This window comes from Siphateles boraxobius, unplaced genomic scaffold (assembly GCF_051911475.1).
Source record: "Siphateles boraxobius isolate OS27281-9 unplaced genomic scaffold, OSU_SipBor_1 16, whole genome shotgun sequence".
NCBI lineage: Eukaryota > Metazoa > Chordata > Actinopteri > Cypriniformes > Leuciscidae > Siphateles > Siphateles boraxobius.
Window position 1 is genome coordinate 16,232,324 of NW_027508766.1, and position 26,038 is coordinate 16,258,361.

General features: G+C 42.1%; 1 protein-coding gene across 7 annotated transcripts in view; it reads right to left on the reverse strand.

The window, feature by feature from the left end:
- kcnt1b (potassium sodium-activated channel subfamily T member 1b) overlaps positions 1 to 26,038 on the reverse strand; it is a 105,742-nt gene that overhangs the window by 33,682 nt on the left and 46,022 nt on the right. For 6 of the 7 annotated variants that reach the window (XM_077231789.1, XM_077231786.1, XM_077231784.1 and 3 more), the window contains exons 4-6: positions 5,779 to 5,858; positions 5,380 to 5,485; positions 64 to 156 (exon numbers count right to left, since the gene is read on the reverse strand). In XM_077231789.1, the coding sequence (XP_077087904.1) occupies positions 64 to 156; positions 5,380 to 5,485; positions 5,779 to 5,858 (279 nt within the window). Of the gene's footprint in view, positions 1 to 63; positions 157 to 5,379; positions 5,486 to 5,778; positions 5,859 to 15,570; positions 15,610 to 26,038 lie in introns of all 7 variants that reach the window. The other variant, XM_077231787.1, reaches the window with a different exon arrangement.

Below are 26,038 nucleotides of genomic sequence, written 5' to 3' on the forward strand. Positions count from 1 at the left end.
GTTAAGTTGATTTGTGATCTGATTTGTGATCTGTCATAATATATAAGTTCAGATAGGTCTCACCAGTTTATTTGCGGGGGATCTGTGGTCAGGTTTGTTGTGTAGTTTGCACAGGCTTTGCTGCAAAGGGCATCTGTGATATTTGTGCAGTGTTTCCTATAATCATGATAACAGGCAGTTAGTACACAACAGACATAAAACTGAAAGACATCAGGGTTGAAAAGCTGAGGGATCATGCCTGCTGGCTCTGACATACATAACAGCGTAAGATTGCCTCTCTCTTACTTGATTGCTGCTAGTAGGGCTCCCTCTCCTCTCCCACCATGCTTGCACACAAGTGCACACAGCTCTCTCTTTCTGTCAACTACTAACACACACACTGTGCCTCATTGTCTCTTAACGTTTTTTGGTGCTTGCATTGAGACGACTCTAATAGGCTCTTCAGACAAAGTAGTCTGGGTTTATCTTGAGAGCAATTTAAACAATGATTTTGAGATGCACTGTAATGTGTTTTGTTTCGGTGAGCTGCTGTTGTTGTTTCATGGAAGAGTTGAAGGAAAATCATTTTACAACAGTTAGTTCAGGTCCTCTAAGATGATTGGGCATGCAGTGTTCAAATATTGCTGATATTTTGCGTGACATTTAGTTGTTTGTATCATTGTGCTGTTCTGTGTAAACAAGGTTCCAAAGTATGTGAACGGAAACTGGATTGTCTTATATTGCCTTGAACAAAGGTCATTTTTTTAAAGTCAAAATGTATTTGTTTTTTCTCGCTCCAGGATCACACAGAGTGGGTTCTTTTAAACAATTGCTTGGTATGTCACTTTGGGAAACGCCTCAGGCGGTATAAACTATGGAAGCACCAATTACACCACGTCTGTCCGGGGGGCGGACCAATGACAGCTCATGAGTCATGACAAGGAGCCCACCCCCTCACTATACCACAGTGATCCCCAAAACGGCATTCTTGATCTCTTCCCTATGAAGACTTTCCTTCAGCACGTACTGTAGGCTGTGCTGCTCCAGTTCACAAATGTAACATTAATGTTGACATTGCAAGTAGTGCAGATACTATCAGTTGTGGGTTTCTCTGCTTGTTACTGAGCTTTTCTGCTTCACTTGTTAATAGAGTTGTGTCGTAGTTTCAAGTGTCAAGTTTCGTGTCAAGTTTCTGAGTATTTTAACTCACCATGTCTGTGTCAAAGATACCAATGGAGAAAAGGAAAGATTCCCACTTCCCGGTCATGTCTGGCAGCATGTGGATTAAATCCAATGTGCATTGCATGTATGGGTGTCAAGCATGCTCAGTCCGCACTGGTTGATGTGAAAAGTTGTGCTCACTGTCAAAAAAGGCTTCGGGTGGGTGCATCTTTTAAAGATGATTCCTGTCTCTCCTTACTTCATCTTACGGGGCTGAACTAGAGCCCGACCGATTTAACGGCTTGTCGATTTTATCGGCCAATATGAGCCTGTCGCAGATATATCGGCATCTGCGTATATGATGTAGATATGGCGCCGATATGATTTTTTTTTTCAGAACAACGCTGATAAAATGCTTGTAAATTATTTAATTACGTAGTTTGTCCAGCAGAGCACGCTCTATTGTTTGCTACAGGCGACCCAAGTTACTGTAGTGACACAGTCAACCCTTTCAGTTCAGAGGTCTCTTTAGACCCGGTATAAGATGCGCCATAATACATGGATATTCCATAATATGGAACGTGACTAGCTAGCTAATGTAGCAAACGTGTTTGATAAGCTCGTTGTGAGATTAAAAGAGGGGGACATTGTTTATTTGCTTTATAGCATTGCGACTCACCAGGTGACAACATAGCATTAAAGCACCATTCAACAGACTCAAGCCACACTGGATACTAGTAAGCAACTTACCGTTAAGACACTGCTTGTCTGCTGCTGCCTGAACAAGACACCGGACATGAGCGGCGCAATGAGACAAAAGACAGTAGAACCCATTATAACCAGTGATGTGGTCTACAGTGGACGGGGCGCGACGCGAGCGACAAATCTCCGACAGTAAACTGATGCCTAGTTCTATTTATGACGTACTGACACTAAGGACAAATGCTTTGTAACGGGCACTTTGTCGCGTCCAGTGTAGACAGCTTTTAGCTGTTGCGACGCGAGCAGCAACGGCCACGTCCGGTGTAGACACGGTGTTAGCCCATTCTGCCTATAACGCTACGTTACAACATCAATCAATATCCAATAATTTATATAATTATAACACTTTATAGAGGGCCATTTTGCATATGTACTACTTTCACGTTTAGTACATTTTGCTGACAACTTATTTAAAATCGTATTAAAGTAAAAGTACATATGTAATTGAACATGTTTTCATTATGGTATTATTACTTTTACAGTAGTAAAATATCTAAGTACTTCTACCACCACTGGAGAGACTAGAGGAAATAAGACTAATAATAGAAGATAATAAGGTTTTGCCAGTTACACTCATTACATTAAGTTATTTTTTATATAACGTTAATAAATAAAAAGACGAAGTCATTAGTGAAGATTATGCTACAGTATTTAGAATATAATATAGAATAGAACATGTAATGCAAACTATTTTGGTTCCAGCTTAAATGTATCATTCTCATTCAATCATTCAACCTTCCTCCATTACACATCTTTGTTTCATCATTATAAGTTTTTGATCACCACATTTAAGTGATCATTGCAAAAAATTTGTTTTATGTATATTTATTCTGTTTAAGTATACTGTATTCTATATACAGTTTGGACACACGAATGGGAAAGTGTGTCCAAACTTTCGACTGGCGCTGTACTATAATATACACATTAATAATATTGGCCAATATATCGATATCCCCTGACCTTACGTCGCATTTTGACCAACAACTGACGTGGAGGGAGGTGATGAGGAGGATGAGGAGATGTTAGCTCGCCTCCTCCGGGTTGAGCCGGATTATAAGGAGGATATTCTGTCTGTGGCCCAAGCATTCAGGCCTATGAGCATGCGGAATACGTGGAGGCTCTTCATCCGTGTTGAGACCCCTGTGTATTCCGGATAGTGGCTCTGTTGGGAGGCGTGTTTCTGTAAAAATAGTGACGGCAAATGCATCCCTGATGTGCTGGGGGGCTAAACGATTGCTGGTAAACGATCGCTTGATGCCCTAGCTTCACAAACTTCATATAAATATGCAGTGACCTTGAAACACTATCTGCTGTTTGTAAAGAGATTTGGTCAGGACAGACAACATTATGCTGATGGCATATATTAATAAACATGTTCGATGAAACTGCATAATACACACAAGCTGATTGTCTGAAGCACTGTTCACTTCAGCTTGCTTAGCACGACACACGTTCCAGGAGTCCTGAATGTAAGAGCGGATCTCCTTTCAAAGGGCAATCCGTTATACAGAGAATGGGCACTTCACCCACAACTGGCAGATCAGATCAGGCAAACACAAAGTTCCACAGTATTTCTCTCACAAGGACAAAAATGCACCTTTGGGTGTGGATACGCTGGCACAAATGTGGCCAAACGTGTTGCTATATGCATCCCCACCGCTGAGTCAAATTTCAACCACCCTGAACAGAGTAAGAGAAAACGGATTCTCTCTATTTCTGATGGCCCCTCGTTGGCCTGGGGAGCCTGTGGTTGGCAGAGATTGTTCTGCTCCTTCAGAGAGAGCCCTGGCCACTCCCATTGCGCCGGGACCTGCTCTCACAAGCGAGTGCGCAGATATTTCACCCACACTCGAAATGGGTCAATCTTTGGGTCTGACCATTGAGGAGTTAAATTTGATGTGCTCGGGCTTCCCCAGGAAGCTATATACACTATCCAGTGTGCTATAGCCCCTTCAAATTACATATTCATTTTCAGTGTGTGTTTTCTACTATTAAACTTTATCTGGCTGCTATTTCGGCTTGCCACGGAGGTTTCCGTGAGCGTTACGCTATTATGAAACCATGACATGGCCGTTCAGGGAGAATGATCAGTTATTCGTTTCGTGGGAAACTCAATGTATGGGTAAGCCATTCACCTCACAGCACCTTTCCCATTGGATGGTGGAAACGATTGAATTCACCAATACATCTATGGGTCTTTGTTCCACAATGGGCACATTCTATGAGAGGTATGGCTAGCTCATAGGCATTGTTTAAGGGGATTTTGATAGGAGATATTTGTGCAACTGCAAGCAGGGTTTCCCCACTCATTTATCATATTTTAATGTCTGGATGTCACTACGCTTACTATGGCTTATGCAATTGTTGAAGTTGGCTCTCTGGAGATATGAGAGGTTATCTTTCATCCTTGTCTGCTTTGGAAAGCAAGTGCATTGGCCATAACATTCCCATACTGAGATACGGAGAGATTGTTTGAAAGAGAATGTTAGGTTACTTGTGAGGTATCTCACCAAGCTTCCCTACTCGCATAACACTGGGGAAGAGCAGCCGTTTTGGGGATCACAGCGGTATATATAGGGAGGGGGTGGGCTCCTTGTCATGTGATTGGTGATTGGTCTGTGATTGGTCTGTCTTTTAGACAGACGTAGTGTAACGTGGTACAAAGATGTGGTGCTTCCATAGTCTATCACGCCTGAGGTATTTCCCATAGTGAGATACCAAGCTCTGTTCTCAAAGAACCTGGGTTATGCAAGTAACCTAATGATTTCTCTCACCAGTGAGGATAAAACCTGAAGGGGAGCTGGATCAGGCTGAACAAAAGCAATTTATACACTTACAAGAGTGCAGTCGTATAATACGGCAGTTCATGTAAAAATAAAAAAAGGTCACAATTTATATTAGGTGTATTTAACTACTATGTACTAGCCTTTAAATTCATTTCATACAGTGCACTTATTGTGTACATAAATGTTTTTACATTGTACTTATATTGTAAAAAAAAAAAAAAATCCTTGCATGTAATTACAGCTGTATTTACACTGCTGAGCCTTCCTTTACATCTTAACCCACCCTTAAACCTACCCATACAACCAAACCTGTCCCTAACCTTACCCTTATCCCATCTCAATAGCAGCAAAAGTGTTTTCAACACTGATAGCAAGACTTTTTCTTAAGCATCAAATCAGCATATCAAAATGATTTCTAAAAGAGCATGTGACAGTGAAGAGTGGAGATTTAAATTCAGCTTTGCCATCATAGGAATAAATTATATTTTTGAAATATATTCAAATAAAGTAAAAACTTATTTGTACTGCATTTTCTATTAAACAAATGCAGCCTTGGTGTGCATAAGAGACTTCTTTTAAAAAACATTTTTAAAAAATCAAACATTTGAATGGTAGAGTGCATGTTAGTGAAAGATGGCAGAATTTTCATATTTGGGTGAATTATACTTTTAAGTAGTTAATGTTTACTCACCGTGCACATGTGACCTGGTTAGTTGGATCATCTAGTGAGACTCTGATTATATAGAGGAGACATGTTAACAACTTCAAGGACAGGTTGAAGAGGCGTATTCTAAGACCTGCAAGTAAATTATAAAATGGACATTCATACCATAGAAAAGGGAAGTGTATTAGAAATAATTCAGCAGTCTGGCAAACCTGCAAATTTACAGTACCTTCATAAATCCAAACAAACTCTTAAAACAGTCACCTTCTCTGTTCATATATTTATATATATATGGAGGCCTTGAACATGTACACGTATAGTGAAATTGAGATCCATAAAAATTGTTTATGCTTGCAGTAATGGATTTTGCTTTGTTAGTTTCTCAATGGTTGTAAATGGCTCAAAAGGTCAAAAGATTTTACTTACTTGACCTTTGGTTTTTGATGAAAAAGAGCTTCAACCTCTCCTTGAATGTGTTTTCATTTACATAAAATTCCACCTGCACCCTGTGGAAAGGGAATACAATTATGTTTAATAAAATTCTTTAAATTCATTGTTTACATACAGTAGTAAATGTAAGGTGAATTTACAAAAATATGTGGATACTTACATCACACTTTTTCTAATTTAATGACATTCACACATTGTTAAGTGTCCAAAATCATTTTATGATTAAAATTCTAAATAATTTTAATTAATGTCATTTATTATGTCTCTGCATTGTGCAAAGCAATCCCATTATGCACTATTAAAAACTTCAAACAGCTAAAACTATCGGGTAAATCTCAAGATCCATCTCTGAGATGTATGCAAGCGTTTCAAATCTATCATGACATCTGACAGGAAACATTAGCAATGGTGGTGTTTCAGATGCACTCTCAGTAGATGTCAGCCTCTCCCATCCATGAATGTTTCACTAAGCTTATCACTAAACATGTATATATGCTTGAATTGCGATATATTATCATCATATTGCAGCAAAATCCATCATGATCCAAAATCCAGCATCTCTGAATCTAGCCTGATGCCACACAAAAATCACAGCATCCTAATATGCATACTTCCCTTATTTGTATAGAATGCAAAAAGCACTACAGTTTGTCAAATAAGTAGTACTGCATGTCTGAATAGCCATTATACTAAAACATAAGGTAAACAATTCCCACTCCTTCAAAAGAGATTCTGAAATCCCATGAAGCCATGTTCACACTATACACATTCATACTTATAGAAAGTAATTTATGGTCAAGAAGTAAGTTCATTATCAAATGCTATATATTTGACTAAAGTATGTGATTTTCGACGCAGATAATGATTCACAGCAGACAATTCCCCTTGACATACAATAGCAGACATACGATTCGCCTGGCTGGTATTCAGTGCTCATGCCTGTCACGACATACAATTCCCCCAGACATTAACCTGTATTTCAGTGATATCTGTCCGGTATAGACATTTTATGCATGGTCTGAAACATTCAATATTTCTGAATATATTTATTCTAATTACACCCCACATTCACGGGGGATAAACCATATCATATCATATAAAATTTGAATAATACATGATTTTCACAGTAATGATTTCATTTGGCCTTACAAACTAAAATCACTGTGCATTCACTTTGGGAATCATTGTTCGGAATATGTTTGGTATTTGTGATGTCACAGGCATCATACTAATGGTAGGCCAGAGCTTCCCAAAGCCCTTTACATCTGTTTAGGGCATGACATGATGGTAGGCAGTAATTAAGAGGAAAATATTCAGCAGAGAAAGAGAGAGAGATCCTAGAGAAAAGCCATTGTTTCCAGCTTCCCCGGCTCTGTCTCCATGGTGATGCCTTTAAAACAGGCTGTGGTGACACATATACGGTACAGTATATATTTACAAAGCTGAGGGCTGTTTTCTGTCAGGCAAAAAAAAAAAAAAAAAAAAAAGAGTTTACATAAAATGTTGACCATTGCGACAACACTAATACCAGCTTCTTGAAATAGTCCCAGACTGATTTTCACTTCCAGATTTTATATGGATGTGTGTATCTGTGATTTGCACCCACATATATGGATGTGCGCACAAGCACGAACCAACAGAAACAAGCTCACACACACATTCCAAACTTGTCCGCAAGTCTTCACTGTGCCAGAAATAATTGCTCTGCCTAACTGTCAAACTGTTTCTCACATTAGAAAGGACTGAAATTATAATTGCAAGGAAATCCATAACACTTTATGCCAGAATGGAACAATAGGGCTGGTCAATAATAGGCGAACTGATAGTAATTTAGTCTCTGTAAAAATCTTAATTCTTCTGATTTGAGCAGCCCCAAATATAGTCACTCCACCCACGTACTGGGGTGTCACTCCACCCACGTACACTCTCCAACAGACAGATACTCTATTTAGAGAAAGGAGCATTAACATTGAAGACTTAGAGCCTGTGTGCTCATGTCAGCCTACTTTACAGAGCTTTCTATGGGAACAATCATTAAAAGTTAGCATGCGGACATTCAAATCACTGTGTGAAGAAAGCGTTTTCTTAACATTGGAGTAACAAAATCAAAACATCCATTGAAGTAAGACATACACAACCGCAGAGAGTGTAGAAACTGAGCATCAACTGTTCTCCTCTTAGGTAGATGAAATAGTTACACAATATAGTTCAACATGTTCTCCGAGTACTTCTGTTCTCATTTATGGGTGTTGTAAAGAGAGTTTTGTCTTCTTTCATCATTGTCTTGATTGTTTGGGATCGTTACTTTGTAAACAAATAATATATTTAAATTCAACAGAATTTGAACCCTATACATTACACAAAAAACACACAAAAAAAGCTGCTTTTACACCGTCGGTGAGGAATGGTTCAATTACATTTCCACTTGAGCCTGGTTCAGCCCAGCACGATTACAAACCATTCACAGTCTGGAATTTTCAGGGCGATTTGATAACCGTGCTGATTCGTGCTGGTAGCACTTATGTAGTGACATCGCTCTCAAGATTGGCCACCTGTCTGTTGCCTGACTACCAGTTTCTCTATTCGAACGACGTAAACACAAGTTAATAATACAGCATAAATATCCATAACGTGGTCGCTATTTACATCTCATTCCGTCTGTAAACTCTTGCGTTAACAAGGTAACGACTGATGCATTTGTATTAGATTCCAAAGATCTGTTATCAGTGCCACAGTGGAAAATAAAACAATATCCGTACCGGCTGTTCCGAATTGGCATGGAATGGGACAGTTAAGCAACAAGAACGGTTTGGTCTGGTGGTGGAAAAGCAGCTACTATATTTAAAAGCTGTTTTTAAAATCTTAAAAATGCTGCATCAGCATCGGTAGAAAGTTCTGACATTGTTGCACTTCACTGTAGCTCTCAAATTTCTATTATACATGTGCATATTAAAACTTGAATCAAGGGCGCATCACAATCGGTTTGATATTAATGATTATGTGGACAATATATATTGGGGTGACGATATAAATTTATATTGATGGAGACTTTGTTATATCATGCATATCGCAGTATGTAAATACATGCAGCGCAGGTCTGCTTAAAGTTAATGACATGTTAGAGTGAAAAAAAGTGTATGAATGAGAAAATAAAGCGAGGGACGTGCTTAATGTGCTTAAGGCTTAAAGAGTTATTAAACACGATAAACCACAAAAAAAGAATGTTGTACTCACACTTGAAGACTGACATGACTTTCAGAGACTGAAGATGTGTTGTGTAAAAAATGTGCGTTAAAAGAGCACCTGTGCCCTTGTTTAAACATCCTCCTCTTGATGGTTCAAAGGGAACTCACAACTCACTAGAGAATTTCCAGAATGTCCACATTCAGCAAGTTATTATAGAGAATACTGAAAGCCATTTCAGTCAGGAAGCCGAAAACTATACCGAAAACTAGACAGCAATGTGACGTTTGCAGCCTACATACTAACCACAATCAGGGTATACAGTTGCACAACATCCACCACCTCAGAAATGATTTCACCAGGGCAACTATTCAGGTATAGCCATAGGTGCTATTCTGCTCTAGTATTCACTACTGCAACTCCTCTTATTTCACTGTCCTCACACTCAAATGGTGCAATCAACTTTCCCATACAAGTTAACATTGTAAACATATGCAATAATAGTTTGAAAAAATCGTTTTTTTTAAATGGAACAGTTTATATAACTTTTAGACAAATCAAATAAATAAATAAATAAATAAAGTTACATGTTTGTTTTCGTTGAATATCATCACATCAGTCTTTTTTGGTTCGAAGTATGATATAGAAGAATATGGAGCTCACACTCAGAGAAAAAAAAAACACCTCCATTTTCTCAAAGAGGCCCAAAAATATGCAATTTAGTGCAGCTGTTGATATTTATATGGACATGGGGAGAGGCCTCAGTGTCGGTCTCTACCTCCATGATGAGTTAACTTGTTCATGTGGAAACCCATATTCCTCCCGTGTCTTTGTGCCCTTCGACTTATTTGCCTATTGTGGGTACAAACGCACGTGGTTATATGATGATGCCCCAGGTGGAAGAGATACTCGCAGGCTATCTCTCCCCTGAAAGTGCATTATCAGCCAGCGCTCCACACCAAGCCCTACATTACAACATCCATGCTGGTGGGGAAGCCGTTTCAGGCTAGTCAGGTTGGTGCTCTCCTGTACACTATGGTAGTGTTACAGGCATACCAGCCTGACCTGCTAAAGGATTTAAGGACGAGCGAAAGTCTTGAAGAGGAGGTGTTTTCAGGAGGTGTCTCTCCGGGCGACTAAGCAAACAGCTCGCGCCATTGGCTGCTCTATGTCGGCTATGGTAGCCAGGGATAGGCATCTGTGTCTCAAGAGTATCCGTGTCATCTTCTGGACTGTTTGGTGACTCCATTAATGCAGTGGTCAGCAGCTTCCGGGAAGCAAACAGGCATGAGGAGGCATTTTATAAGTTTCTCCAAGCTCAAGGGCTGCCGGCCACCCAGCCCCAACCCGGTCTGGCTCCTAAGCCAAGAGAGGCCCAGAAGTAGTGAGTAGTGTGTCATCTCTTTGAATCACCCAGCCCCCCTGGGTCTGGTACCATGGCCTATGTGTGGCCCAGACTGCGTCTTAATGCATTTCCACCGATCCCTCTGCTCCCGGGAGTCCTGGCCAATGTCCGTCAACAAGGGTCTTGCTCTTATTGATAGTACCTTGTTGGCCGACTTGGTTCTCAGAAATAATATCCCTCCTTGACGGCCTCTCCTTGGGCGATTCCGGTCAGGAGTGACCTTCTGTCTCTGTAGCAGGGGATAATGTTTCATCCCCAGCCTGAGCTTTGGAATCTTCACGTTTGGGCCCTTAGGGGGACCAACTAAGAGATCCTAGGCTTCCAGCTGATGTAGAGACTATTCTGAGTGCCAGGGCTCCTTCCACTAGAAGAATGTATGCCCTTAAATGGTGTGTTTTTGAAAGGTGGCAGTTCACTGCCAGATTGTTTCAGTGCTAGAGTTTCTGCAAGAACAGTTGTCAACAGGCACATGGCCTGCTATTCTCAGGGTATTTGTGGCCGCCATATTGGCTTGCCATGCTCTAATTGACGGGGTACTAATGGGGAAACACCCTCTGATCGCTCGCTTCATTTGTGGAGCTAGGCGGCTGAGGCCTCCATTTAGAGCGAAAGTCCCCTCGTGGGACTTTGCCACAGTTCTTGAGGGACTGGTCGGGACCCCTTTTGAGCCACTAGAGCAATGTTTCTCAACCTTTTTTTATTTGCCACGGCACCATTTTGATAAGTAGAAAATCCCATGGATTATGGCAAATGGCATATTAATACTGGATTTTATAAGTAGTACTCACATTTAATGATGTTTCATTAACAAAGTTCGGGAGGAGCACATTCAAACGCAGTTTTATGACTTCTAACACTAGTAAACACTTCTAAACTACTAAATCACATCTTGATATAATTTTAAAAATCTGCCCACTCTCCAAAAAATAATATAGATTTTATATACTCTATTAACGCACCAGTGGGGCTCGACAGCCTTAGTCAAACGGGTTGGCGCGTATGGTTGGGTTGCGGAGAGATTGTGAGATTGTGGTTAGGTCTCACTAGCAGGAGGGATGTAGAGGTCAGTAAGCTGGGCTGAGTTGAGTTGAGTGGGGGACAGTGGGGGGTGACTCTGGGACACCAGAGTCACTGTCGAGCTCTCTTGAGGTGTCGTGGGCTAGTCGACGAAACACTGAGGATGGAAGGTGCCCACTTGAAGACCCTAGAGATGTCCCCTACTCAGCTCAATCCAGACGGTTGTCATGGGGGGACCGCACTGTGGTTGCAGCCGTTGTGTGTGCTGACGCGTGTTAACACTAGACAGAAGGAGATTTACATCACCATATGGAAAGAAGCGTAAATGGATGGAGAAGCATAGGTTACTGTAAAGCTATGTCTTAGTTGGTGCTTATCTTGGCGAAAGCCGAGTACAAATCAGCATGAAGTTTTAACATCTACTCTCGTGTAAAGGAAATCATGATTTCTTCATAGAATTTAACATCTTTAACAAAATCAAAGCGACAATAGCAAAGTGAACTTGATTTGCAATTTTCAGAAGAAGATATTATTCATATTCATGTCAAGATATAAATAAGATTCATTCAACCTCAATCTGTTATTCAATTTAAAGTAGTTCACCGCCTCCACTGGACAAAAGCAGAATTAGATAAATTTTCACCAAATATAGATTCCTTGTGTATAAGTGTAGAGTTGAGATCACTAATCATACACAACTGGTTTTGGTCATGTCCTATGCTTGTTAACTGTTGGCAATTCATATTTAATTTTCTTTCAGGTGTTCTGCATGTATCTATCAATCCTTCCCCCATTCTTGCAATATTTGGTATGACTACAGAACTCTGTTTAGATAATAATGCTAAAAATATGATTGCTTTCTCGACTTAGCTAGACGTCTTATATTGCTTAAGTGGAAGGGCAGATCTCCTACTTTAAGTCATTGGATTAGAGATCTTATGTATCATCTTGCACTAGAGAAGATTCGGTACTCCACTAAAGGCTGTAGTCAAACCTTTTTCATTATTTGGCAGCCAGTGCTGACTTACAAATGGGTCAAAAAGTAATGTTTTCTGTATTCATTTTTTGTCTGTTATTTCACTTTATTCCCCCCACCCCCACGTTGCACTGATTGTTGATACCAACAATGGATGGAAACAATATAAGAGGGAGAGGAGGAAGAGTACTTGTAAGAGGTGGTGAACAAGGAGGAAGAGTACGTGTAAGAGGTGGTAAACAAGGAGGAAGAGAATGAGGACGAGAAAGAGCAAGTTGTGGAGAATGATGTCGAGACTGGATCTGGCACAACAGAGGGTTTTTTTCGCTTTGCCTGACAAGAGAAGACATTACCTGTGATGTGGATAAAGTCCTCAGGCTGGACCTAGCAAGAAGACGTATGCTGAGGCAGAATGAATCTCTCATTGACCTTGATTTTGCAATTGCACAACTCTTGAGAGTACTGTTACATGCTTTTCATTTAACCTTTTTATTAAACTTATCTTAACTTATTAAAACAATTTTTTTGCAGTTGGGTTCCTGTATTTTCACAGGATGCAAGTGTTCAATATACAGACATTCAATAGGCCTACTATACAATATTCAGTGCAGCATTATACTTGCAGTGCATAGAGTATACAATTTACTCACCTTACTACAGTAAGTTGTGATTACTATAATGTTTTGCATAACTGCTAAATTAGTTTACTTTGTTACAATATTTATTTTTCGGTAACTGTTTTCCATTTTTAACGTAGTGTCTAATGAATGATCTGAAATAATTATTTGGGCAATATTTAATATATTTTGAGCACAGATAAAATAGTTTTGAGGCAATTGTTTGATTTTGCCAGATGAGTCAGAGGTTTTCTGAATGTAGTTTGAAGATTTGGTTTTGTGTTTAAGGTTTTGAGAAAGTTGGTGATGGTTTTGAGAAATATGTTTTAGCAATTCATAAAAACTGTAACATTCCAATAGGTCAACACCATGACGCAGCGTCGAAGTTCCCTTGTAAGGGAACGTCTGGGGTTATGCATGTAACCTGGTTCCCTAAGAAGGGAACACGACATATTGTCTATTTGCCATTCTTCACGGATGCCTGCACAGCATCTGAAGACAAATAGACTCTGGGGATTCTGTGACGTACTTGGCCTTTTTGTTGTCTTTATTGCATCCTGAAAGAGAACCTTTTCAGAATTGTACTAAAATTATTTAAAAAAAAATTATAATAATAATGCATCAGATGACAGAAGGTATGTCAAAGTATAACAGGCTTCACAGCACAGTGCTTTAGAAATGTATGCATCAAGTATGATACAAATTAGAGGTCAACTGATATACCGTTTTTGCTGATTCATCTGCAGATTCTGCACTGATAATGGATTTCTGGAACTATAAGTTATCGGTAGTAGCCAAGTCAAGTCACCTTTATTTATATGGTGCTTTAACAATACAGATTGTTTCAGTTGCGCCCATTGCAGGAGCGCCTCTAGAGGCAAATTAAAAACTGCCACTGATGCCTCGTGGCATTTGTTTTGACAAACTATACTCTGCATGGAGCGGAATACTCAAATGCGGATTTAAATGAGTGAAAGGTATGTATAATGCCCCGGTCCTAGTCTGGCCCGGTTTCTACGAGGGTGATAGAGGTTGCTAGAGTATCATATTGGCGAACAGATTTGGCAAACGCTCAGTGCCCATTCGGGTTTGCTTTCTGGAGAGTATGAAAGGTTTTTATTTACAACATGTTTTTTGCAGCGTTGAGCAATGCAGCCAATCACAGACATGTCCGTTGATCTCTTGAATGCAACAGCCAATAAGAGGTGTTTAAGCTAGTCAGAATACACGTACCGTTCAAAACAGTTGATACCCGATATTCCACACATTGCGTAGGTAACTATAAAGTTTAATCATATATTAATGTAGGTACAAAATGAAAGGTGCTCCAAAGTTGTCGTCTTTTGGTGAATTTCTCCGTTTCGAAGCTAAAATATGTCACACGGCCTAGGCGATTTATGCAGCAGCAGAACCATCTATTTTTCATAAGAGGGGTGGTTGGGGGAATCCGTCCAAAGTTTTTACAAAATATAAATATTTAGCCTTTTGTTAAAAAGTCTTGTACTGTTTGACCAAACTCGCCGTATGCTAAGTAATGGAGACTTTAGGTTTGCAGGACTTCAAAGAACAGCCTCTGATTCACAAAATGCGCTGTACAATGCTGAATTAAGGTGCAGATTGTGCTGTCAGTGCTTAAATGCTTTAAACTTTGTGTGTTTCTATAAAATATGTACAAGACTGAATCGATGCAGGACTTATAGGACTAATAGTCTTAATATTCTGGAATAGTGACAGTAAATGGTAAGTGGTGCCCCCTCAAAAATACGCCCCTGGTTTCAAACGCTGGAGTTTTTGTTCAGTGCTGCGATCTGCATGCTAGCAAATCTTCTCATTATAACAAAATAGACAATGCAAAAAAGAGATTAAATGTGTAGTGTACACAGCTTCATTGATTACAACTGAGAAGAAATCAGCTTTTTAGTGATTATAAAGAAAGCACTTTTTGAACGCTGCATATATCCATGCAGAATTTGAATTAAAATTTTGTTTTTCATGCTGCTAAGAGGACCAACAACCGCGTACACGCTGCAAAGTTCATATTTATATATTTTATTTAAAAGTACAATACAATTTGATAGGTCAGTCAATACTGTTTATTTTTGGAATAAAGTTCAGCACTATTTTACTTTCAGTGTTATCTTTTGATTCAGTACATGTTTTAGAAACTATTGATTAACTAATCGGTTATCGGAAAGTACTGCCCAACTTAGTTATCGGTATCTGTAAAATCCAATATCAGTCAAACTCTAGTTCAAATAGCAAAATCCCTCCCAAACTCTTGGCACAGTATCAAGACTCCTCTTTTATCAGTTATTTGTGCTGGGTTTTATTGTACTGTATTTTTATAGGGTTTGTTTGTTTTAGTTAGTACTTCATTATATGCACAGGAAGCATTTAATTCCCTTTATCTAATTTTTGTAGCTAAATAAGTCACTCTGGATAAGAGCATCTGCTAAATGTAAATGAGTCATTAGTCTGTAGTCCAAAGAGAGGTGACAACAACACCAATAAAAACAGTTTTCACTCGCCATGGAAGGCTAGACGGATAACACGGTTCCGCTCTGACTTACTGTGCGTTGGTTGAATCCATACTGTACTCTTCTGTGTACCTGGATAAAGCAGACATGGGCGACACAAAAGGGGAGAGAGATTTTTAAATAAAGGACACATGCAAATTATAAACATGCAAAAACATGCTGGAAAAGGCTGGGTTGGCCACAGTCCTTCTGAAAAGCATTGCAAAAGAATATCAGACAGACATCTTTGTCAAATGTGTGTCATTGTGCTGTGACACACTGCATTTTCACAATGTGTTTAGGTTATGACATTTTGAAGTGCCATTTGAAAGCTTTGAGCACTGAGGTGAATCCATAATCTGGATAAAAACCACAGGAGTATGGAGTTTTCATAGCCCCGGGGTTGCTCTGTGTGGCTATTTAGTTGACACAAAAATGGATGATCATGATATGGATCACATGGAGGTTAGATGATGACTGTATTATCACAAACAACTTGATAAATTGAGCGCATTATTGCTTTTAATGATTGATGTACAATAATATTGCACCAAATATTGGTGTGTACAACTGTCAGATAGGTGCAACTGCAATACAACAGAAAATGCAAGAACAACTATTATACTAATAAGCAAAGGAAACAGACATTCCTGAAGGAACAGGCTGAGTGAATATCCATGTCGAATGAACTGCATATTCTATCTGAATTTGTGGGCCAAATATTCTCTGTGAATGGATTACATTAAATATTCCCTCTGTGTGGTATGGTGAGCAGTGCAGTATTTCAACTGAAAAACCACAGGGATGTGAAGGGATCATTACGTTGTAGGACCATCTCACTGGCACAAGCAATGCAGTGTAGCTGATCAATTTTGATGGCAGAAATTTATATTTAGAGTCCAGAGGCAGGAGGCCATAACCCCCAAATGACCCCAAACTCAAAAAGACTGCTGCATGAGTGTTTTCTCATGGGACATATCTTGTGTGTTCAGTGCATACTTTTTAATCACAAATTCAAAAACCTATTATCTTAATAATTTCTTTATCTGTTAAATACATAGTTAGGGTCACTAACATTACTGATTGGACCCTTCCTCATCACTGCATGTTCTACTCAAACATTAGTCTATATAAATGTATTCACTCCATTCCAGTAAAGGTTAGTCAAGCGTACAGTAAGTGCTCTGCTGATATTATTGGTGTTATGTTATCTCCCAGTAACCTTTAAGTGGTGCAAAAATGTAAGTAGATAAAAGACATTGCGAAACACCTTTCACTGAAATTACATACACACAATAGATAAAAATTACTCTATTTCAGCACGTTCCCTCTCTCTCTCTCTCTCTCTGAGCATGCTCGAGTATGGTGGGACGAGTGGAGCGTGTTGTTAGAGTAAGAGTGAAAAACGTGGCGAAAATTACATAATTTCTTTGGCTACATTTAATACAAACTGATGGAGTATTGTATACTTTAAAGGTTTTTTCAACCAAAAATGAAATTTCTGACGAGAATACTTCTTGTACAAACAATTTCTTCTCTTCCATGTCAGTCTCCTAAGCTGATCACGTAGTAAAGTCTACGTCAGAACAGCGGCTCATTATTGGGCAACGATGGACTATTTTAACAATGTCTTCACTAGCTTTCTGGACCTGTTACCAATCATGTTGCTGCCCATGGCTGGTTTAGAAACCTCTCGGATTTCATCAAAAATATCTTATTGTGTGTTCCGAAGATGAACGAGGGTCTTACGGGTTTGGAAAGACACGAGTAATTAATGACTGAAATTTCATGTTTGGGTGAACTAACCCTTTAAGCCACTCACGGCTTTTGACACATGGCAGTAAAGGATTTGACCTTGTACAGGTAATTTGGATTAAAGAAATGTTTGTTCCCATGACTCCTTTAGTAGACCCGGCAACTAAAGTCACAATTTCAAATGTGCCACATTTCATCTCATCTGACGCCATTATTAAAGAACTGACACGATAGAGAAGTCCTGTTAGAGTGGTCCCATTAGCATGTAAAATCACTGCATTGAAACACGTTCTTTTATTCAGACAGCAGGTACTGATGTTTCTAAGTTCACCAGAGCGCACATTAGAGATATCGTGAGTCACAGAGAAGTCACAGAGAAAACTCCTAAATGTTGTATGCAAGCACCAATAACCTCAAGTGCTTTGAATGTGAAGATTTATGCCACAAACGTTTCTCTTGCCCACATGAGAAAGTGGATAATGAATAGTAATTGCATGTTGGTTCAACCGAGAACGGATCTTATAAATATATCAACAATACCGATACCTAGGAAACAAGCAACAGAATAAAAGCGAAAGGCCTTCAAAGAAGGTCATCGGGCACAATGAGGTGAGTGAAAGAGCAGTGAGCAAGCTGGATGTAGTTCTGCTGTTGTCAGGCATTTAAGCGATGAAGTTGAGGATGTGGATAATAGTAAGAATGTGACTCATATGTATAGTCAGGAAGGCTCAGTAGATGAGTTGGAAGGACTCTTTCACTGTACTTATGATAAATATGAGAGATGATGAACGATGGTCTGAAGGGGCAGATATGTCAAAAGTGATGAAAGGAGACTTGTATACTGTAACTCAAATTAATGAATTTCTTGATGAAACTAAGGGTAAAAGTGTTGAAGTGAGTGATTTTTTTCCAGACTTGGACAAGTTTATAGAATCTGTAATGTGGGCAAGAGTTAGCCGTTATGAAGAGCTTTCACAGCAGAAACGCTTAGACTAAAGAAACACATTACTGCAATTCGACAAAGAAATAGAACTAGAAAAGAGAGACCAAAGAGGGGAAAAACTAAGTAAACACTATGGTTAGCATCTTCAAAGAACAACGTCTTGACTGTTTTCTCACTAATCTCTCTTTTTTAGGCCTTACGGGTGGGATCCCTTAATGATAATGAGATGAGGGATAAGAGGAAGGCTAATACCATTATAGAATTTATCAGGTTAAAAAAATATAGATGTGATTTACTTGCAAGAAACTGTGAATAATGGATGTGGGAATGAGTGTGTTCTTAATCATGGGACTAACTTGAGTGCAGGAGAAGTTAAAATTCTGTCTAAAAAAATAATTTTCAAAAAAGAGAGGTACCACTTTTTTATGTTTTTCATTTATTATTTCAGTGTGGGAAACGTGAAGCTTTGTTGTCTAAATTAAAGAAGTGGTCTCATCCATACTTTTTATTTATGGGCTCAAGAATAACAAGAATAGAAAGCAGATCCATGTGTTGCTTAATTTTATTTTCGGGCTTCAGGCAAAAATGGCAATCTGGGTATCACGCAAAGGTAAACTCAGTGGTGTGGGGTCAACTGATCCATAAATGTTTCCATTTTAAAGGGTCAAATAAAATTAAGGTTAAAGGTGAAATATGCGTATTATCACCTGGTCAAAGATCTAGAGACTTTTTAACTATAATTGGGGAGTGAACCAGTGTTTGTCAGAAATATGACACTGATGTTCTCTGCAAATGCATGTCTAATTGTGTTTTAAAATCTTTTAAACAAACATTGAGATGTATTGGATTGTTTTTAAATTATGTGTAGTAATTTTAAATTTATGTATTGTTATTACACAATTGTGTGTATATTTCTGGAGTTCTTATGTAATCTTGTTTTTAAATAATTTATTAAAGGATCTTCAAAGTAAAGTCTCTCTCTCTCTCTCTCTCTCTCTCTCTCTCTCTCTCTCTCTCTCTCTCTCTCTCTCTCTCTCTCGCTATATCATACATAACGCATCAAAACTTTGCAGAAAGATAAAAAGAAGTGCATCTTTACACTTTTTTAAGGGTCATTCATGTTCACACTAAGGATGATAACTATTCATTAATAAAAATTGTGCTAATTCTATGAGAATAGTTTCACAACCCAGCTATACCAATAACAGAGAAACTTTTTTTTTATTCAGCTGATGAACAATAAAACAATTGACCGTTAATCAGAAAGTTATGCCCTCTGCCACTTTAAATGAGTGAGCTCTTCATAGTTGGGTGACTTTGTAAAATCCACATTTCAGTGAAAATGGTGCTGAAATTCAAATATAATGTTATCATTATGATCTATAAAAAAATCTTTGAGGCTTAGTGCAATTATTTACCAATTAGAATAGAGTGTTTCAGAGAGCCATCTCATTTACTGGTGACTTCAGTTCAAACTGTTATTCCAGATCAGTCCATTTTCCACAATGCTTGCTTAACTACGTAAAACAACAGGCATCCAATCCCAAATGCAGTTTATACAGGCATGAGTGGAATAATATATCAACCTGTATAACGTTCTCTTTTCCGTAAAACACAAAAGGAGGATTTTTTTAATAATGCACTGAATGCTCTTTTCCTTGAAATTACAGTCAATAGGTTCTGGAGCTGAATCTTCAAGCTTCAAGGACAAGGGAAAAAAAGCACCATAAAAGTGTCATAATTGGTTCACACAACTCAACTGCTACTAGGGCTGTGCAAAAATATCGATACAGCTAACTATCGCAAAAAAATTTTCAAGATATTATGTCGATATTCCAACCTCTAGTATCGATACTTTTTAAAAAAATCATGTTTTAAACGGATTTAAAATGACGTTAGCATTTCATCAAATCCCAGTGTGTCAAACAACCTCCTCGTTGCCCGTCGTACATTCACACGTTTTGATTGCAGCATAGTAGAGCATAATCAAGTCACCTTTATTTATATTGCGCTCTTTGCATAACAGAGATCGTTTCAAAGCAGCTTTACAGTGATAACAGAAAAATGCAACAACTTTGTTAAAGCTTTTACAGCAGCTCTAAAAGAAAATAGTGTCCATACTCAGTTTGTTCCGTACCTGATTTATTTAGGTTATAAAAATCATTAGTTATTAATTTAGTTTAATTTAATTTATACAGCAGCTCTGGAGAAAACAGTGATGTCATCGATCAGTTCAGTTCTCATTCAATGGTGTCAATGCAGGCAGATCAATAATATTGCTTAATAATAATAATACAGACTATTTCAGTTTTATGAACGTTTACTTAATGCACTTAATTTTTTTTTTTACAACATACTACAACCCCAAGGCAGAAAAGTTGGGACATTTTGTAAAATGCAATAAAATCAAGAATCTGTGATTTGTTCATTCTATTTAACTTTTTATTAGCTGACAAAAGTACAAAGAAACTTTTTCCAATGTTTTCACTGACCAACAGAATTGTATTTTGTAAATATGAACAAATTTTGATTTTGATGGCTGCACACTCCAAAAAAGTTGGGACAGAGACCAAATAAAAGTGAAAAATTTATCCAAATTAGATTATCCAACTCTTTTGAAACAGTCCACAAGGAGCAGGTGAATTGGTAATAGTTGAGGGTATCATGTTTGGGTGTAAAAGTGCTTCTCAGTCTTTTTAAGAAAAGATGGGTCATGGCTCATCACTTTGTGCCAAATATCATGAGAGAATTGTCAAACAATTAAAAAATCACATTTCTCAATGCAAGATTGCAAAGCATTTATGCCTTTCATCATCTTCCATACATAATATTGTCACAAGATTCAGGGAATCCAGAGAAATCTCAGTCTGTGTAGGGCAAGGCAGTAGACCTCTGTTCAATGTGCGGGACCTTTGAGCCCTCAGATGGCATTGCACAAGATACCATCATGCTACTCTGTCAAATACAGCCACATGTGCTCAGGAGTAATTTGGAAAACGTCTCGGTTACATATGGTAACCCTCGTTCCCTGAGGGAGGGAACGGAGACGTAGGTCATGACTGACCAATAGGAATCTCGCTAGAGAGGCCAATCTACTTCGAGTGAAACTAAAACAAGCCAATACACATTGGCGTGCAATCATTTGCATCAGCTGCGCGGTGGGTGCAGGGTGCAGCAAGCCGACAGAGCCAGACCTCTCAGTGCTTCTACCCGTCTAGGGTGAGAACACGGGAGGACACCGGCTCTACACGTAGGCTATAGTATCTAGCGAACGTGTTAGGTGTCGCCCAGCCCGCAGCTCTACAGATATCTGTTAGCGAGGAGCCACGTGCCAGCGCCCAGGAGGATGCAACGCCTCTCGTGGAGTGTGCATGCAACCTGAGCGGGCAGGGCACGCCTTGTGCTTGGTAAGCCAAGGCGATGGCATCCACTATCCAGTGGGCCATCCTCTGCTTGGAGACAGCCTTTCCCTTCTGCTGGCCTCCGTAACAGACAAAGAGCTGGTCTGAGGTCCTGACGCTTTGAGTTCTGTCCACGTACATACGCAGAGCGCGAACGGGACAGAGCAAAGCCAGGGCTGGGTCTGCCTCCTCCAAAGGCAGCGCTTGCAGGTTCACTACCTGGTCTTTGAAGGGAGTGGTAGGAACCTTGGGCACATAGCCAGGCCGGGGTCTTAGTACCACGTGGCTGCCACCCGGCCCGAACTCTAGGCACGATTCGTCGACCGAAAATGCGTGCAGGTCTCCTACCCTCTTGACAGAGGCCAGTGCAACCAGCAGCAAAGTCTTCATGGAAAGAAGCTTTAAGTCTACTGACTGCAGAGGCTCAAAGGGAACATCCTGAAGTGCTCGAAGCACCAGGGAAGATCCCAAGAGGGTATGGAGGGGGGTCGAGGAGGATTTAATCGTCTCGCCCCCCTAAGAAACCTGACGACCAGGTCGTGCTTTCCCACTGCTTTGCCATCTATGTGGTCGTGATAAGCTGAAATAGCGGCAGCATGTACTTTGAGGGTGGAGGGAGACAGTCTACGCTCCAACCCCTGCTGCAAGAAGGAAAGCACAGACCCTATCGGACATCTTCGGGGGTCTTCTCGGCGAGAAGAACACCACTTGACGAACAGGTTCCACTTCAGGGCGTAAACACGTCTCGTGGACGGCGCCCGTGCTGAAGTGATGGTGTTAAGTACCTCAGGGGGTAAGTCACCTAAAAACTCCGCGTCCCGTCCAGGGACCAGACATGGAGTTTCCAGAGGTCTGGACGCGGGTGCCATAGGGTGCCCCGTCTCTGAGTCAGAAGGTCCTTCCTCAGAGGAATGGGCCAGGGAGGGACTGTCACAAGGAGCATGAGTTCTGGGAACCAAGTCCGGGTGGGCCAATAGGGAGCCACCAGAAGGACCTGCTCCTCGTCCTCCCTGACTTTGCACAGAGTCTGCGCAAGTAGGCTCACTGGGGGAAACGCATATTTGCGAAGGCCCCGGGGCCAGCTGTGTGCCAGTGCGTCCGTGCCGAGTGTTCCCTCGGTCAGGGAGTAAAACAGCTGGCAGTGGGAGGTCTCTGAGGAGGCAAACAGGTCTACCTGAGCCTCCCCGAACTCTCTCCAGATCAGCTGAACCGCCTGGGGGTGGAGTCGCCATTCTCCCGGGAGCACAGCTCGTGATAGCTCGTCGGCCACACGGTTGAGCAAGCCGGGGACATACATGGCTCGAAGCGACCTCAGATGCTTCTGACTCCAGAGGAGGAGATGGCGGGCGAGTTGCGACATGCGACGGGAGCGTAGACCACCTTGTCGGTTGATGTACGCAACGGTCGCAGTGTTGTCCGTACGGACCAGCACGTCCCTGCCCTGTAGCCGTCTTTTCAAGCGGGTCAGGGCGAGATGTACTGCTAGCAACTCGAGGCAGTTGATGTGCCAACGCAGTTGAGGGTCCGTCCACACCCCTGACACTGCATGCCCGTTGTACGTGGCACCCCAGCCGGTGGCAGAGGTATCTGTGAATACCACAGCATGCCTGGACACCTGTTCCAAGGGGACTCCTGCCCGCAGGAACGAGGGGTCTGACCACGGGCTGAAGGTCTGGCGGCACGCCGGTGTGATTGCCACCCGGTGAGTGCCATGACGCCACGCCCATCTCGGGACTCGGCCGTGAAGCCAGTGCTGAAGCGGTCTCATATGTAGCAGGCCGAGCGGGGTTACCGCTGATGCTGCTGCCATATGCCCCAGGAGCCTCTGAAAGAGTTTCAGTGGGACCGCTGTCCTGCCCTTGAACGTGTTCAAGCAGTTCAGCACCGACTGAGCACGCTGCTCTGTGAGGCGCGCTGTCTGGGCGACCGAATCCAACTCCATACCGAGAAAAGAGATCCTCTGCACAGGGGAGAGTTTGCTCTTTTCCCAGTTGACCTGAAGACCCAACTGGCTGAGGTGCCTGAGCACTAGGTCCCTGTGTTCGCATAGCTGATCTCGAGAGTGTGCTAGTATGAGCCAGTCGTCGAGATAGTTGAGGATGCGAACGCCCTGTTCTCTCATGGGAACAAGGGCCCCCTCCGTGACTTTCGTGAAGACACGGGGGGACAGGGACAGCCCGAAGGGTAGGACTTTGTACTGATATGCTCGACCCTCGAACGCAAAGCGCAGAAATGGCCTGTGTCGAGGAAGAATCGAGACATGAAAGTACGCGTCCTTCAGGTCGATCGCTGCAAACCAATCTTGGGGACGGATACATTCGAAAATGCGTCTCTGCGTGAGCATTTTGAACGGTAGCTTGTGGAGGCTACGATTCAAAACTCGCAGATCCAAGATCGGTCGTAACCCACCACCTTTCTTGGGTACAATGAAGTAGGGACTGTAGTGCCCTGACCTCATATCGGCTGGAGGGACCGGCTCTATCGCATCCTTCGCCAGTAGGACTGCGATCTCCGCACGCAAGACATGGGCATCGGCTGCTCTCACTGTAGTGGAGTGGATGGCCCGAAACTTGGGGGGACGCCGGGCGAACTGAATCGCATAGCCGAGCCTGATGGTTCGAATGAGCCAGCGAGACGGCCTGGGGAGCGCTAACCAGGCTCGCAGAGACCGTACTAGCGGGACCAAAGGGACCGTAGGCGTACCCGGAGTGGGGCAGCGAGGTGGAACACAGGGACGCAGCTCGGGAGGCTCTCTCTGGGAGGCGGCCCGTAGCGGGGTCTGAGTGTGCTGTGCAGCACTTACCTGGTTCCACGGGGCAGGAGGTGCGGGAGGCGGCTCGATGGCGTTCTCGGACCGTACGCAGCTGCCGGCTGGCGATAGAAGAGGCGGATGAGAGTGGTGAGGATTCTGACCCCCCACTACTCTCCGGGCCCTCTTCGGACCCAGAGATGATAGAAACTGCTCTTTTATTGAAAATTTGGGTACCGCTGGTTTTAAGGCCAGCGGCGGAACACAAACAAAACGAAACAAAGGTTCCCTTTCGTTGTCACTCCGAGTTACGTCGGATGACGACGAATGGGGTTTCGCTTAGAAAGCCTATCAACTTCGAGTATTACAAAACGAGCCAATGGCAAAGAAATGCCATGGGTCTGCGGAATTTGCATGGCGTAACTCCGCCCCACCTCGTGGGTATAAAAGGAGGAAGCCGGCAGCAAGCAGATATGTTTTCGCTTCGGAGCCAAGTGTATTCTTCTCTCCACAAGCCATCTCTGAATTGTCAGCTTTACAAACGAGTACCTCGAGTGTTGGTGTGACGGCGATCTACGGCGAGAGCGTGCTTCCTGCTGATCTGTTGCAGTGGTCTGCCAGTCGGTGCGTTTCTCCCCGGGTGCTTCAACACTTGAGTTTTCTCTCACTAAAAGAGCTTACACGTGGCACGTCTTTTTAAAGATGTCTCGCCCGTGTACTTCTGGTTGCGGCAGATTGGTATCGGACTCTGATGGGCACGAGCGTTGCATAGTATGTTTGGGCATTGATCATGCTAGAGCAGCGCTCGTGGATGACTCATGTTCTCTCTGTGGGAACATGACCATCGCGTCATTACGGTCGAGACTCCGTGAACTCGCAAGAGTGAGAGTCCCCTCATCCACCCCCCGTCCTGCGGCTGGTGGCCAGGGTGATCTGAGGGTTACGGTCTGGAACAAGGCGCCGACTATGTGTCCGCGACCCCAGCCCCCCTCTTCAATGACGGTGCCCGCTAGTGAACTGCTGATTCCCGCGGGTCTACCCTCTGGTGGCCCGCGGGCTTCAGTTGAAGCTACAGAGGAAGATGCCATGTCTGTTGCAGCATCACTAGGCGGGTTTGACTCTTCTGGAAGTGAGGGCTCGTCACAGCTGCCACCTTCCGGTGTGCATACGGCTGTGCTCGAGTCTGATCCGGAGATGACGGCCTTGCTTTCCCGGGCAGCCGCGAGCATCGGACTTGAGTGGAGGCCTCCACCCTGTCCTGAGCGCTCGCGGCTGGACGATTGGTTTTTGGGTAAGGCCGCCGACCCTCGTCCTCGGCAAACCCCAATACCTTTCTTCCCGGATGTGCATGATGAGATCTCGAAGTCCTGGAAGACCCCCCTGTCTTCTCGGGACCGCTCGCTGGTCTCATCCGCCTTTCCTCCCCTCGATGAGGCAGCTGCCCGTGGGTACACTGGGCTTCCCCCGGTTGAACGCTCTGTTGCCATGCAACTATGTCCTCAGAGTGCTTCTTCTCGGGGCGAGCCTAAGCACCCATCCAAAGCCTGTAGATTTTCGTCGACCCTGGTGGCGAAGTCTTACAGAGCGGCGGGACAGGCGGCTGCTTCACTGCATGCTATGGCCACTCTGCAGGTCTACCAGGCCCAGATGCTCAGAGACATGCACGAGGGTAGG